We start from the raw sequence: 16,199 nt of genomic DNA, 5'->3' as shown, positions 1-16,199 counted from the left end.
TGGGGGCAATTGGATGTATTGGCACATGGACTAATGCTTCAATTGATTTAACTTTCAGTAGCTAACGGGCTTTTTTTAAAAGCCTATTTAAACCTACTTATAGACTGTGAACAGGCCTATATATTAAAGTAAATAAAGATCACACATGGGACAGAGTGGCACACTGTCCCGCCTGTTGATGGTCACACTGTCAGGTCCTGGTTAGGAATGTAGGCCATCTCCATGGTAATACAGCTGCCTCAAGCTTCACTGTGTACTTCCTCCTAATGACCGACATTGGTGTGTGACAACACAAACCTGTGTGTGTTCAAGATGTTACAAAGGTTAAATATCATAACACTTATAAATCAATAAATTACCCATAACTAACTCCTGCTATAGATTACGATACAGTCTCTCCCATAGCATATAGGAGAAGGATATCTACTGTAAACTACCCACAGAGTATAACAGGACAAACTGCATGTCCAGAGATGAAGTGCATTTCTTTCTGCTTAAGCATAATGTTGAGCAAGTGACGCCTTACCTGATATTTTACATGCATAATCATGGCAAACACATGATGAAACTAATAGAATATGTTGCATTAGTCAATATCCTCCAACAGTATACAGCATCAATAACTAGGCTCATAAACCTCTTGCAAGAATTGTGTGTTTATTATTCAATTTATTTAAAATAAATACAACTGTTTGTACTTCAAGAGTAATGTGATGTTTCTTCTCAGAGAATTTAAATGTATGATAAGTGTGAAATGTGAAGACCATAGGGTTACAATACATGGAGTTAGACCAGACACCACCAGGACCATCTAAAACATTCCAATACTTCTTATAAGTTAAGAGGGACAATTCTTCAAAATTAGCTTTTTTACTTTTGATGTGTTTACATTTTTACTGGATACCTTAAATGCAGGAAAATTACTAAGTTATATTCCCTATTCCCTTTTATTTTCAGTATCTATCTGAGTCGCACTCCTTTTATCAGTGGAGGTCTCTTGGTGTTAACTGGTTTATTGTTTAACAGTCTTCATCAGGTATATAATATAACGATGTGCAGTAATTATTTATAACAGCCCACAAAGGCACCGGGACCCATCAGAAGGAGCTGTTAGAGTCTGAAGTTCAGCTGTTTGTTTGGTTGCCTGTCTTTATGTTATCAGTGCTGAATGTTGCTTGCTGTGCAAAGTGACAGCTTCTTTCCCCCAGTTTGCAGAAATTGCACATGACAAGGTTTAATTCGAATAAAAAAAGTGATAATTTGCATACAGGTTTAGGAAGAGATTTTTTTAAATTTTAATTGGCAGATTTTACTGAAAAATACATTTGACTATATATTAGTTAATGCATAGGCTCCTGACTTTCCTTAGTCACTCAGAGGAGTCCTGTGGATATAGCTGTACGTGTGTGTGTGTGTGTGTGTGTGTGTGTGTGTGTGTGTGTGTGTGTATGTGCGCGTGTGCGTGTGTGTGTGTGTTTGTGGGTGTGTGTCTTTAAGAATATCAGCCTACCTGTGAGCATGATCTACAGCCAACTCTTCACTCTATTTGTTGCCTTGTTAATAGAAACAGACACCAGTTGATGGTCGCCTGCTCCTGCTCGTCACACGCCACACAGACAGGACTTGCCCAGATCCATTGACTGAACGCGGTAGCGGTCATTTTCGGTCTCGGTCGGATGGCATCTGTCGCTTCCGTGGGAACTCTCTCCAATAGGAATCATACAGCAACAAGCTTGCTCTAAATGCGGACATGGGTGTTTCTCCAGACATGCATCTCCACGCATTTTTGTTCCTGGTTTCACAGTTTCGACAGTGATCGCACCGTGGTCACGCTCACACCGTCATGTTTTGCTCCTTTTCCACGCCACTCTGATAACTTTGCGTGTCGAGGGGGAAAAAAGCACTTTTGTGCGGATTACTGTGCCCGAATTTGCAGGAATGGTTCACAGGAGCGTGCTGCGTCCTCCACCGCCTACTCCACCTCCTGCCTTTAGGAAACTACTTCAAACAGCCCTGGCTTTGACCATGCTTTACACTTTGATGCTTTTTTAAAAAAACAAACAGAAACAGACAGATAATGAGCAACCACAAGGGCGGCGGAATGGCATCGAAGGAAAGGCTGTATGAGCTGTGGATGTTATATTACACAAAGGTGAGTGCAAGTGCGGAAGCCCTGACGGTGACACCTGTTGTCGCAGCAGGTCCTCCGACTGAAGTTTATAACATGAACCCGATCGACACATGATCGCAGTCTGTGTGATGTGTTGTGCAGCCGCGTTGTGTTGTGTGTCCTATCTCTGTCGTTTGTTGGAAACGGTTTATGAGGAAGTCGCCTGTGTTGTCTTCTTTTTTGGGTTTTTTTTTGTTGTTGTTGCCTGTTTGTACAGCAGCTGTTTGTTTACCTAATGGTGGAGGCTGCCCTGTGCAGACCACTGAAGGATACCATATCATGTCTTATAACTGTGTCACTGAGCCTTTTAACCTGTTGAAAGCAGTCAGTGGTGAGCGTATGTGAAGCTTAGTGAAGCGTGATTAATCCTGTACCTGCGATGCAGGTGTTACTGAGGCTACTTCCTCTTCCTGTTCTCCCCTCCTGTCCTGCTCCCTTAGTTGAAGCGTGTCACATTCTTGCAGCATAATGGGATTAATATGTTTCAATATGTCATGGAGCCTTGTGTTATTGTTAAGAGAACCACCATATTCTCATTTGAACGTTTGTTTTTGTTTTGCTCCCAGCAGCACATTTCCTCTATGACTCATATTAAATAAAAAAACAATATTGCATCTCTCTGTGGTGAGAAAGCTTAACCTAATTTGGCACTATCCTAAATTGAGTGTCAAACTGTTTTATGTGGTGCTTTGGTCTCAAATGTTTCACCCAGTGGGTGCAACTGCAGCTCAATCCCCCGGTTGTTCGTTAAAGTACAGCATCTTGTTAATAAGAATGAAAAGACAGTCATGGCAAGAGCTTATTGCACATGGTTTCCATGTCACGCCTCTTCTTGAAGGAGGAAGGCCGTGTGGCTGTGAATAAATTAAGTATTACTATTTAATGTGTTTGCAATCTGCTTCCTTGCCCGAGGACAGAGAAAAACAAGAGAAGGCTTCTTTCCAAGTTTGCATGTACTGTATGTTCACTGTGGGTGACAAAGACTCCTCTCCTACCATCACAGCAGACCTGCTGTCTTGACATGTATAAAGTCTACTCGTGGACATTTTTCATCACCTCATTGAAGAAGTGCATCGCCTCTCGCTGCAGCATTTACTATCAAAGTGGTCATTGTGGTCACTTTGGGCAGATCCCAGAGGAAGTGTGTATCTAATCCACCCAGTTACTTCTCCTCTGGGCTGCTGCTGCTCGTACAAATCTAGATTTGCAAAACATTCTCAGTTATGAAACAACAAAAAAAAAAGTTTGTAGGTGCTGACACAAGTAATCCACTGCTAGAAAGAGTCACTGGTGTGTGTGTGTGTGTGTGTGTGTGTGTGTGTGTGGGTGAGTGGGTGAGTGTGTGCCCTGAATCTGACTTGACAGCTGTGTAGCATCTCTATGTAAGAGACCACTTCCTTATTAAGATGCCTCTTGGCTCTAAAAGAAGAAAGTTTAAAATACTTTCTTTCTCTCTCTCCCTCTTTTTTTTTTTTTTTTTTAAATTCACCCCAGAGAACGACACGCAGATTTCCAAGCTTTCTTGGATACAGATTTTGCATGTGTGCAAATGACCTGCTCTTATTGCCGAGCAACGAGAAAGGATGGCTGAGGAAAGTGGTTTAACTGAGCCCAGTATTAAATGTCACCACCTTATGTGAATGAGAAAAACACAATAGGTTGCAGAAAGGCAGCAGAACCACTTCAGGGAACAAACACCTGCCTCTCCTACGGACGTCAACTGTATGTGATGTTTTTGTTGTCTGTCTGTTAGTCAAGTCAGCACAGACAATAGCTTTATTTATTTATTTATTTTTAACTGGACACATCCCATCTTCACACCACAGGCCTTATTTTCAGATGTAGGTGTTGGCTAGTGCAAATCAGTCAAACTGGAAAAGAGACCTGAGCTCAATTTAATAAGCTTTTTGTGTGTAAACAACCCTTTACATATAGAGGCAACAGTCTGACACTTTCTGAATGAGTCACATCAAACACACCCAGGCAGCTGTTTTACACCCTGTAACAGATCTGAATTCATGTGTAAAAATATTTTTGTCTTGTGTGTCTCCGTTGATAACACTGTTTTTCTTCCAACTTCTTCCTATACTTGCTTCAGACTGTTTTTTTTAGAATCATCTGTATGAAATCCTAGTAAGATTAGTGCACCTTCACTCAGAGTTTACAGCCTATAGTGAAGCTGCGATGAGTCAGAACAATTGAGTCCAACATTTTTGAGGACACATGTCAGCCATCGCTCAGTATTTGCAATATGAAAGCTAAACTTGCTCAGGCTTGTTGGTGATAAAGGAGCGCTGCTTCCTCCGATTGTGCAAGAAGTCACACACCCTTTGCAAGGCTTTTTAGATCAGCTGAGGTTCAGGAATGATGTGAAATTTTGAAAAGCCATTGTGTGTGTGTATAGAAGTGTCTACTATATCTTGTGCGAAAAGTTCTCCCAACATGAGACACTGTCAGTACAAATGACCAAAGGAACAGGCAGGCAATGATGGATAAACTGATGAGAACAGCTTCCCTTTTAGACCCGAGAGTTGATTCTTCCTAAAATTATAATAACACTGTATGGATACATTAATAAAACCAGAGACATGCATTTATTCCATCAAATAGATCAATAAACAACTTGACAGTGTAAACATACAATGTTTATTCACTAAATGCTTCTTGGTTATCAGGTTTTTGCAGGTTTAAATGTTATACCAGGATATGCTCAGTGCATATCAAGACCCTCGTGCAATGGGCAGAACATGCCCGTGTCGCTCATCTGCTGGAGTTGAAACCAGCCTTACTAGAACTATTTCAGGGCTCTATATCTCATATCTGAGAATGTTTCCCAGACCACCATGAATGCTCATGCCTGACAGGTATGGACATACACAGAAGAGTCTGATCTAATCACTGAGGGAGTAACATGAACTTGTCAGATCGTGTCTGACGAAACCCAATAAGGTTTTTCTTATAGGACGTCATAATACAGTGATACTGTTAGAATGAAAACTTTGCATAAAAACAGTTTTACATGTTTACGTTTCATTACATCCCAACTGTGGGGATGCAGCTAATGGTTATTTTCTCCACTGATTACCATGAGAATTTATTTCCATGTTAATGAGTCTTAAGTCATTTGTTCAAAACTGTGACCAATTTAATGAGATGTCTTGGTAAAAAGTTACCAGAGCCCAAAGTTATATCTTCATCTTACCAGTTTACTAAGAACTGTAAAAAAAAAAAAATATCCAGATGTATTACATTTTTGTTCCATTAAAAACAGAGAAACACCATCAAACTCTCGCATTTGAAATGTGGGAACCAGGAAATATTGAACAAACAATTAATCAAATAATCTTAAAAAAAAAACATGAAAATCTTTAGTTGCCGCCCTACATTCAGGCTGCTCTTGGACAGAAGTAAGCGGGACTTGAACATGATGATGCAGTGAGAAAGCCTTAATGTGCACAGAGCTCTTGTGGTCAACACAGTGTGCACAGCCAAAAGATAACTGACCCAAGACACACACACACACACACACACACACACACACACACACACACGTAAAACTGCAGAACGTCCAGATGTTGTGATACCGGACGGAAGTGAGGCACAAAGAGGCATCATTTCTGGCTGCAGCGTGGATACAGTAAGATGTCAGGCTGGCAGAGAAACAGTCTGTGATTATCCTGTGATCATTAGCTTGAGAGGCTGTTGGAAGGACTAATTAAAGCCTGTAGTGGTAGAGATGGACCACAGTGACAACCCAATTTTTACCCATGGAGGCAGCTGTGAAACCACCTTCTCTGCTTGCTATGAGGAGAGAACACTTCATATTTCCTGGCTTTTTTTCTTTCTTTCTTTCTTTCTTTCTTTCTTTCTTTCTTTTTTTTTTGTCACCACGCTGTCAGTTACCCCTGCTGTGCCTTTATCTCAGCCACTGATGCACATTTAATATACTGTAGAGATTCAACAACAACAACAACAACAACAAACGCAATCAACCCTGCAAGCTCACTATAACTGTCCCATGAGCGCTGTGACTGAATTCCCTCGTGTGCCTCGGTCTCCCCTGTTTACCAACACAAGGGCAGACCAGGAAAATCAAAGTGCTCTTTGCTTTCACTGGTGCAGGAAGCTGGAGCGAAGCAGAATGCCAAGCAGCAGAGAGCGACACAGCTGCTTGGCCATGTGCAGAGAGCACGGAGATAAATGACACTGTTTATAGAGGCTGGTCCTTCATAGTTGGTTTGGGACATCTGTTCTAATAGTGTCTTTAATATGCCTTTTTCTGCCAGCATACATCATACCAATTACTGAGCTAGCTCCTCTTGGCAACGTCATGGGAAACAAGTTGATAGAACTGCAAGCAAAGGATCTGGATTTCTTCAGAGGTGTTGATCAATAGTCATTTTGTAAAGGATGAATTTTTAGGATTTGTCAAGGGATGCACAAAGTAGGGTTGTATTCACTCTGGTTTTACTCTTCAATAGCAAACCAGTCTCACTTCCCTTATGTGACTGCTTTTTCTTTTTTTATAACACCCTAAAAATCTACCTGTTGCACTTCCACCCAGCTTCAGTGTGTCTAAACAACATGCCCAAGTATCTGTGCTCCACATGGAACAGATAAACTTTTACTTCCTTTTGCATAAAACTAGAAAACTAATAGCATATTATCATATAGAAATATAGTCTGTATTCACAGCCTACACATTTGTAAACCAAACAGCGTCATTTAATGACTGTGTCCTTGTACATTGTGAATTCCAGCAGATAAGAGTAGTAATTGATGGAGCCTCTGCACGGTGTCAAAAACAACGCTGGACAGTTGTGTCATCATAAAAAGTTGTTATTATATCCTCAGTAATGTTAGGGAGGAGTCAGTCATTCAACTACTGTACATTTTATTGGATGTTGCAAATATTTCTCAGTGTCCATGCCTCTCCTGCTCAAGTGTCAAATACCTGATAATGTTGGAGGCACAAAACAATACATGCAGAGATTTTTACATACAGCATGTGTGTGATTAATGTCATTTTATTTTCTTTCATTTTTTTTTAACTTACAAATCAGATTTTGTTTAAAAAAATGTACAGTGATGGGCTAAAGGTATATGAACTAAGCTATCTCCATTAAATACAGTGGTCCTTATATTGTGACATTCACTGCTTCAAGGCATCACATTTTAGTCAGTTTGAGCTCCTGCTCAGCTCATAAACACTGTACCAGTTTCTGTTTTTATAGATCGACGGTCATATCTGCTCACAACCAGCAGTAGAACCAAAAGAGGAAGGGGTTTGACGTGGAGGCAGAGTATGAAGGAAATAAGCTTCGGTTAAAGTGACATGTCATTTCCTGGTTGTTTGCTTGATGTTGGAAGACTAGATGCGAGCGAGTCGGACGCCGTTGCTGGTGTTGTAGGAGTGATGTGCAGCTGCTGACTGTGGACTACACTGAGGGCTCATCTGAGACTGGGTTCACAAGAACCTGGCACCCTGCTCAGCTGCGTACAATGAGAGATGGACTGGCTCATAAGTCAATGCCACTTGGTAATGTACATTTAAAATGAATGCAGCATTAGAAAAGACATAGTCGAACAGTGTTTTCAGAGTACATTGCATTAGTTTTCCATTTCGATGTTGCATTTAGTAGAGGAACTGTGACTATTAACTGCATATTAGACATGCAATGAGCTGCAACACATAGCCTCAATATGTATGTTTGAGCACTGTACTAGAAGTTTTTCTCATGGTGCAGCCTTTAAAGTACGCATCAGCCACAAGACACTTGACATTAGTCCTTTTTGATCTATTTTCCTGCTGGCTTCGGGGAAGTACCTGATGAATTAGCGATACCATGTGCTGTTCACGCTGTGTTATTTGTGTACAATGAATCAGCCAGTCTGAAACCAGTCATGTCTTCCCTCACACCGCCTGCTCTGGAGAAGCTGCTGTACAGTGCTTACGTGCACACTCAGCTCATCAAAGTGTTCAGGTTGTTCCACAACACAGTACATCAGGGAACATCTCTAGATGTCCTACTCCTGTTCTATTAAAAAGACGGAAAATGATTTCCATGTAAAGTTGACTCTGTTTCTTTCGGGACCTGTGCGTCATTTGTGTTATTTAGTCTGATGTGAGATTGAGAGACTGATGTGAGGAGTGAAGAGTAGCAAGATATGTTGCGCTGCAGAGGCAGATTAAAGCCATGATAACAAGTGTTGTAAACATCCTCATACAACTGTGGCCATCTTAAATGACATTATATAAGGACATAGTAATGCAGGAATTCCTTTCTTAGAGACAATAGCATGCTGACGGTGAAATGTTGTTAATGTATGCTTACTGCTGCATGTGTGGAACTTATGACTGATGTGAACTTAAAACAAAGGAATATATTGATTCTGTTTCCTTTAACCCCCCCTGTTCTGAAAAAGGAAAGAATTGGCTCATGTGTTCCTCTCCGAGTTGCATCTCTTTGCAACATCCTGTTACTGTTATGACCTGTTTTTACAGGTCACAACATTTAGTCTGTGCTATGTTTTCAGTCCCAGTTTAATGCTCGTAGCAAAGCAGCTGAGCACAACCAAAAAGCATACTCCACTGAAATTTCTTTCGTAACCATACACATTTTACACCTACTGTATTGTTTACTAGCTCTGTGCGCATGCCTGGAGGTGTTGAGTTGATTTAGGAATTCACATGTTCTTTCATCCCTCCTGCAGAAAGACGTGGGCTACCTGCAGCAGTGGCTGGAGGCGTTCGTGGCGTCCTTTGAGAGGCTCATCGATGTGCAGTCACTGGAACCCCGGAGGTCAGTAGAAACTGTTATTTATTTTATATAAACTACAAAGCCAGAAGCTTCCACCGGTTTGTATTCCCCAAAGCAGAAAGAAACTCTGACCTTCTGTAGAGATACCATTTTGACATGTTTATGTTATGTATCAACAGTCCCTATTACAACGCCCTTTGCCTGTTTGTTACTGCCCTCCCCTCCCCCTTCCCACATCTCTTCACACATCTTCCTCTCCAACTCTGCCAGGCTGGAGGAGTCTAGCTCAGAGGTGCCCTTGCTCCCCAGAGAGGTCCTGGTGTTCCTCAGCACCCAGCCATGGCACAGTTCGCCACACCTCTCTGGCGCCGGCGAGCAAAACAGCAGCACCCCACACCCACTGCTCCTCATCAAGTTCTTCATCATAGTCTGCAGGTGAGAGGCCAGTCTGCTGTGTGTGCGCTTCATCATCATGATCGTAAACATGTTACACAGTGGAACTGCCGTCCTAACTCTCCTTATTGTCCTGATATTGTGTGAAATCAAGTATAGATGTTAGTCACTTAGTTTTATTAGAAAATATATATATATATATATATATATATATATTCATTTTATGTACACTCAGTTTACAAAATAGAGAAATTCTGTTCTTTACCATGACAATGATGGAGATGGAGATAAAGGGAAGCAGTTGAATACAGACGTTGTTTCAGCTTTTCCAGAAATTGCACTGGAGATTGTGTAAAGCAGCTGCAACTCGGTGTCGGGAAGTAGTCTCTTTAGATTCTGTAGAATCACTGTGTTTGTCTTCTTTTTTTTCTTGGGTAAGCATCAGACAGAATTTCTTAACACTCAACTGCACAAATTTCTCTCTACTTCTAGGAATATGGAGAACATCGACCCAGAGAAGACCCCTGGTTTTGTTTTTGAAGCTATCAGACTTTTGAATTTCTGTTTGGAACAGGTAAGGCCAGTATGAAGTGTTTTTCAAACAGGTCGAAGAGTTCAGTGATTTATGATGCGGCTTAGCTCCACAGCATGCTCAGTATATCGTGCATGCAAAGATTACTTAGTCCTGATTATTAGATTAGATTATTTACAGTGAATTGATCCTGTTTATAGTAGGTTACTTCATTAAGAACTAACAGAACTAGTTTACACTGACAAGTGAAGTGGATGTTCAGTCGACATTCTCTTTATTGAACAGCAGTGAATTGTGAAGTATTTGTTACACGTTAAAAAGGATGTTAAAAACAGGTGTATGTGGGCTGAGGATGTGTGTCCACACTTTGTGTTTTGAGCAGCTAAAAATTGGACAAGGGGATCAGTCTTCTCTGCAGTTGCTTGTGCAGTATGGACTCGTGCTGTGTGAGAGTCTGTTTGACCCTTATCAGACATGGAGGAGACGCCTGGCAGGGTGAGTGTGTGTGTGTGTGTGTTTTCACTGGAGATCGTCTGCACTGAGTGTGTGGGAGGTGGAATTTAGTCATACAAAGCCCAAAAGACTTACCATATGCATTTAGCATCTTGCCCAACCTTTTGTAATGTGTAACAGCTCATCTTGTTGCCTCTAAGCCACGAAGTCAAGACTCATTAGTGCCAGCAGTATTAGTGGCAGTTGCACACTGACTAGGCGTGAAGTGAGTGGGAGTGCGGTGACTTGAGGCTTTGTGTGTTGCAGGGAGGAGGTGAGCTTGCTGGAGAGGAACAAGTATAAGTTCTCCCCGCTGGCCTTGCCAGAGGAGCTGCCTGCTCTCTTCCATGGTGAGACACTCCCGTTCGTTTGCTCTACTGCTCTACTCTGATCTCTGTCAGACCTCGCATACCACAGGAATCAAACTGTTCCTGCCGCTGCCCAAACACATTTGACTTGATTTGAAAAACACGCTGCCTTTTTTGTTTTCTAGGAAATCACCCTTTATCAAAATACTCTGTCTTATGATGAAAAGTAACTGGTCATGTGACTCTGTCAGTCTGTTTGGTTTGGGTTAAAAACTTAATTATTCATCAAGTCTCTAATTATCAGTTTCAATCAGCAGTTTCACAACATGTCTAATTATAAGAAGCGAGCACTAATCTATAAGCAATGTGGGAAATCTCAGCCTGGACAAGTTTCAGTACGTCCAAATTTTAGGAGGATTATACCGTGATAGTATGCTTTAATTGGAAATGCTAAGAGCTAATTGTGTAATACCTAGCAGATTAGTGAGGCTTAGGCTTTTCTGTGTGATGTAACCCTGAATGGCGGTGGTGGCATTGCAAGAGGAATTTTGTCGAGGCATTGTACCATGCACTTTTGACTATTTTTATTGAGTCATTTTCTGTACCAGTGTATCCTGTTCAGTGCCAGCGTGCATTACCAAAAGGGATTCTGACAGCAAAATTGTGTTTCATGTTTTTCTGTATTGCGGTTAATTGGTAGCTGGTCCTGTGTAACATTATCTTTTGGCTTGACCACTCTTGGCTTTCACAGAAAGTCTACTTGAAAGCGAACGGATCCCAGAGTTCCTCACACTCAGATTGGTTCATCTCCAGGGTGCTGTCATCAGTGGAGGAAAGGTCTGCTCGCCTATCTGTCCTCTTCATCAGTGACTATTCCACTATCTGATAAAACACTACAAGCGTAAATTAAAAGTGATTACCAGAGAGTCACTTTGTCTATTTTTCTTTTTTAATCAGAAGAATGGCCTTCTCTCCATCACCCCTCACTCTGTTGAGGACCTGTTCTCTGTTTTGCGAGCGTGGTGCTGCCGGACCTCCCCTGAACCCAAGGACATGGCGCTCCCGCGACTGACCTTGCAGTGCCTGACGGCGATGATCCACCTCCTGCACTCCAGCAGTCCTGCGGAGCGGCAGGTTGAGATCCGGACGATACTGGAGAGCTATTTCCAGCTCCTCAACTGGAACCGCCCGCTCACCAGCGAGCAGCAAGACAGACAGAGCTGGGAAGACAGTCTGATCTCGCTCCAGAGCCAAATGCTAAGTAAGAGCACGTCCACTAGGTCTCACTTCTAGCTGGATGTAAAGCAGTGTGGAGAATATTCAATTTCCCTGGAGTCTGATAAATAAAATGAGTCAACATCCTCCTGTTTGTCAATTTTAGCTGCTGTTCCTGAGATCCTGCAGTGCTCTGACAGACCAGTCCTGCAGGCTGTCTTCCTCAACAACAACTGCTTTGAACACATCCTCAGGCTCATTCAGAACAGCAAGGTCAGACCCCTGACCCCTGACCCCTGTCCATCTAAGACTTACCTGTCTGTTCTGTCAGCTCTTTATATCTTCCCTTCTGTCAACTTGTGACTGTCAGTCTGTCACCATCTACTTCCTCTTTCACATTTTTATTTAATGTCACATCTGCTCCCTAACCTCTTTCTAATTTCTCAGTGTGAAATCTCACAAAAACAAAAAATCCATTTCACCAGCTGATGTTTTGCTCACATGCTCACAACACAAGTATCCCGCTGCAGCTGTAAAGAGACCAGGACCAGGACTTTCTGTCTAATTGTCTGTCTTTTTGTGTTGTGTGTGTGTGTGTGTGTGCGCGCGCCTGTGTGTGTATCTGTAGCTCTTTCAGAGCAACAGGCGTAGGCCGGATCATGAGGTTGTGTGTGACTTCACCACACATTTACTCACAGAGGTCGGAGTGGACCAGGTACTCCCCCCCCTCCCCTCCACTCGGTGTCGATATGGGTCTGTCAGCAGGAAACTCAGCCTTCCCTCCACTCGTTAAATGCTGTGAGCTATTTAAACAGGAAGCTTTAGGCAGGAAGTCTGACTTACGCTCATTTGTAAATAAAGCAGGTAGCGCGGCCATACGTGATAACTGTCGTCTGGAGTTACCTTTTTTATCTGTCGCATCTGGAATGCAAGTCCACTCACAGCCCATGTCACATATCATTAACTGTTATTTGGGCCCATTGTTTGTTCCACTTGAATCCAACTTTAAATAAACGTAAGGAAAAAGCTGCTTATAGCTTTGCTGCACGTTGAAAAGTCAACATTCAGATCATCAGGATTAATCGTTGCCTGTGTGGGAGTGTTTAATGTATCAGATTCATAATTAGAGGCTGAATTCCCTGTTGACAACACTGGGCAAGGAGAGCATGCTGTGTTTTTTATAGTGCATGAAATGGTAATTTTTTCGGCGCATGTCTTTCCTTCTTTCCCTCGTATTTTGGCTGTTGTGTCGTGTGACTGGTTTTTGTACCGGGCTTTGATGTTGCCTAATTTCAAGCAATAGTTGGGGGGGGGTCGCCTCAATCTTTCTTTTGGTGGTTGGCTTTGGTTTTTGCATGCTGGGACCTAAGTAATTAACAAAGATGCGATTGTTTGGTGACTGGTACAGCAGTTCACTTACTTTGACCCATTCTGCTCCAATGTTTGCGGTGTGGAAAAAAAAAGAAGAAGTGTACTGTATGTCCTCTTGCACTTTACAGATAATCAGAGGAGGAAATCCTTTATTTGATGAAAGATATGCTCTAAACTGACTCGTTTTTTTTTTGGCCATGTGCAGTTTAAATCTTCACCTTTGTCGGGCTTTTGGTCTCATGATTAATACACATTTTCAGCTCTGCAATGCCACAATCATCTATACCTCCTTATTTTGATGCAGGTTTGGGAGAAAGGATCAGACAGTATTACAGTTCATGCTTTAGGAGTCCTCACAGCTATAATGAGTAACTCACCCTCTGCAAAGGTAAGGCTCGCCATTGTTAAAAGTACATTATTCACACCCCCTGTACGCACATTATTAAACATAATATGATTCCTACAATGCCAAAATAAATGAGTGCCTGAAGAGGAAAGCTGTTTTCCGTTCATTTAAGAAATCTCATTGTATTCTCGTCCAATGTATGGAAGTGTGCCAACTAGTTATCCCCCGTGGAGCAGCTTTCTCCAGCCTATTTCTGTCTCTTCCCCCCACCCAGGAGGTTTTCAAGGAGAGGATTGGCTACTCCCAGCTGTTTGATGTGCTGAAGAGTCAAGGTCAACCCACCAAAAGGCTGCTGCAGGAGCTGATGAACATGGTTAAATGCACATTTCCTCATTATCCCCGCTGACTGCGGAGACAGTAGAAGTCAATTTGCTCTTATTGATGACCTTGTTCCAATTTAAACTGTGTTAGTGCTAGTTAACCTGAAGTAATCATGTCATGTGACCATGTCTATATCTTATTTTCATTCTCTGCCTTCTCTGTTTTCGGCCCTCTTTGTCTCCAGGCGGTGGAGGGTGAGCATGCCCACGCTCATCACCTTGGCATTAGTAACGACCAGCCCTTGCTGCTGCTCCTGCAGTGGCTCCCTGACCTGTCGGGTCAGAGGGACCTTCAGCTGCTGGTGGCACAGTGGCTGGCAACCGTCTGTCGCGGCTCCTTGTCCTGTCGCACCGTAGCTGTGGAGGCAGGCATGGTGGGGGCTCTGCTGCAGGTGCTCTCCCAGCCCCAGAGTCTGGACAGGCAATGTGCAGATGCTCTCCTGGGTCTCCTGCAGCACCTGGGCTCCCTGTGTCTGAAACCAGAGGAGCTGAAGAGTCTGCTCAGACTGCTCAGGGTGGATCAGGAAAATGGCGCAGTGCTGGGCAGGGCGCACCCCTACTGCACTCGGATCATCCGAGTGCTCTCGGCCATGGCAGCCAGAGAAGGCCAGGACAGTGCCTTGCAGTACTTTGATCTCACGCCCCCTATGGCAGGTATTATGGTGCCCACAGTCCAACGCTGGCCAGGCAGCGGGTTTGCCTTTCACGCTTGGCTCTGCCTCAACATGGAGTTCCCCTCCTATCACCAACAGTTTTTCAACAACCGCAGACCTCGTGCCAACTCCGGCACAGGGGCTCAGCATGATATTGGAAAAGGGCCACGCAGGAAGCAGCTGTACAGGTAGAAAAACAGGACAGATGAGAATTATGATGAATTGCAAGCATTTCAGTGTCCACCTTCATAGTACAAACTTGTTTTCTCTCTCTAAAGTTTCTTCACAGCTAGTGGAACTGGGCTTGAAGCCTTCTTCACCATGGAGGGTGTGCTGGTAGTGGCTGTTTGCACTAAGAAAGACTACATGGCTGTCGCTCTGCCAGAGCACCCGCTAGCTGACTCACGCTGGGTGAGTGTGAACACATACTGAATAGTGCAGCCAGGATTTTGGCCAAAATGTGTCCTCATTTAGCCTGTCCCAAATAAAAATAGATTTAAATCACAGAGAAAATCACACACCATTTTTCCAAACGATGTTGTCTGGGCCTCTAACCTTGAAGCATAATTATTATAAGAAATTTGAAGCGTGTGCCTCCTGACAAGAGACAAAAGAGGTCTATTAATATGGTTGAATTAAAGACTGTTTTCCTCCGGTTTCTCAATACAAATATTTAGCTTTTCGCAGTGCTGACACACGTCTGTGTGCTCTTTAATGTCATCCTCATCACAGCATTCAGTGGCCATAGTCCACATCCCAGGCCGCCGTCCTTTTGGTCAGAACCTGGTCACCATCTACATTGATGGAGAGCAGCGTAAAACTGCTCAGCTTCGCTTTCCGTCCCTCAGTGAGGTAACTTACCTGACCATTGACATATCATATTATTACTGAGCAGTTCCCTTCTGTCAGTCTAACTTCCTCTGTCTCCCCCCCCCCACCCCACCCCCAACCTGATCCTGAAGCCTTTTACCTCCTGCTGCATTGGCTCTGCAGGCCACCGGACCACTACCACCACCACCTCCCCCAACCTCCCCATGACCTCGTGCACCAGCCCATCCCCCGAGTTTGCCTTCCCTTCCCATGCCCCCTCCCTCATCCGTTCCCAGTCTTTCCCAGCCTCCTTTGCAGGAGGCCACTGGGGTTCTGCAGGTGACTCCCCTGTGCACACCATCCCAGCGGGACTGCAGGACACAGAGTGGGGAACACCCACATCTTTGGATGGTCTCCTGGGCACCGCCTTCATCTGCCACGAGGCTCTGCAGCAGACCCAGACGAGAGCTCTGTTTGCTGCAGGTAGGTCATTCTCTGCTACAATATAAATATTGTTGCACACAATGCACAGATTGAATATTTAATCATTTTCTTAATTCACCAGAAAATCTATAGGAAAACAATAGTAAAGAAAATCACTGTCCCCAAACAGTTGAAAGAATACCAGTTGTGCCTGTATTTTTTATTAGTGATTGCGTGTTGCTTTCTGCTCACAGGCCCCAATCACGTGTCCTTATTCAAAGCGGATGGAGAGATATCTGATCTGAACAGCAAGCTTCTGCTCTACTACACTCCACAGGTGACCCA

At 43.3% G+C, this 16,199-nt stretch overlaps 1 protein-coding gene across 2 annotated transcripts in view; it reads left to right on the top strand.

The window, feature by feature from the left end:
* The first annotated feature begins 1,510 nt into the window (after positions 1–1,510).
* The window catches only part of nbeal2 (neurobeachin-like 2), a 32,098-nt gene continuing 17,409 nt past the window's right edge, over positions 1,511–16,199 (top strand). For both annotated transcript variants that reach the window (XM_056380757.1, XM_056380756.1), the window contains exons 1-17: positions 1,511–2,152; positions 8,885–8,973; positions 9,202–9,366; positions 9,817–9,898; positions 10,239–10,351; positions 10,616–10,698; positions 11,408–11,493; positions 11,614–11,917; positions 12,038–12,144; positions 12,500–12,586; positions 13,547–13,630; positions 13,863–13,961; positions 14,154–14,809; positions 14,900–15,032; positions 15,354–15,473; positions 15,584–15,914; positions 16,109–16,191. In XM_056380757.1, coding sequence (XP_056236732.1) covers positions 2,078–2,152; positions 8,885–8,973; positions 9,202–9,366; positions 9,817–9,898; positions 10,239–10,351; positions 10,616–10,698; positions 11,408–11,493; positions 11,614–11,917; positions 12,038–12,144; positions 12,500–12,586; positions 13,547–13,630; positions 13,863–13,961; positions 14,154–14,809; positions 14,900–15,032; positions 15,354–15,473; positions 15,584–15,914; positions 16,109–16,191 — 2,697 coding nt within the window. In that variant the 5' untranslated portion in view covers positions 1,511–2,077. The remainder of the gene's footprint in view (positions 2,153–8,884; positions 8,974–9,201; positions 9,367–9,816; positions 9,899–10,238; positions 10,352–10,615; positions 10,699–11,407; positions 11,494–11,613; positions 11,918–12,037; positions 12,145–12,499; positions 12,587–13,546; positions 13,631–13,862; positions 13,962–14,153; positions 14,810–14,899; positions 15,033–15,353; positions 15,474–15,583; positions 15,915–16,108; positions 16,192–16,199) is intronic.

This window comes from Seriola aureovittata, chromosome 7 (genome assembly GCF_021018895.1).
Source record: "Seriola aureovittata isolate HTS-2021-v1 ecotype China chromosome 7, ASM2101889v1, whole genome shotgun sequence".
Classification (NCBI taxonomy): domain Eukaryota; kingdom Metazoa; phylum Chordata; class Actinopteri; order Carangiformes; family Carangidae; genus Seriola; species Seriola aureovittata.
This window is presented reverse-complemented; position numbering and strand designations above follow the sequence as displayed.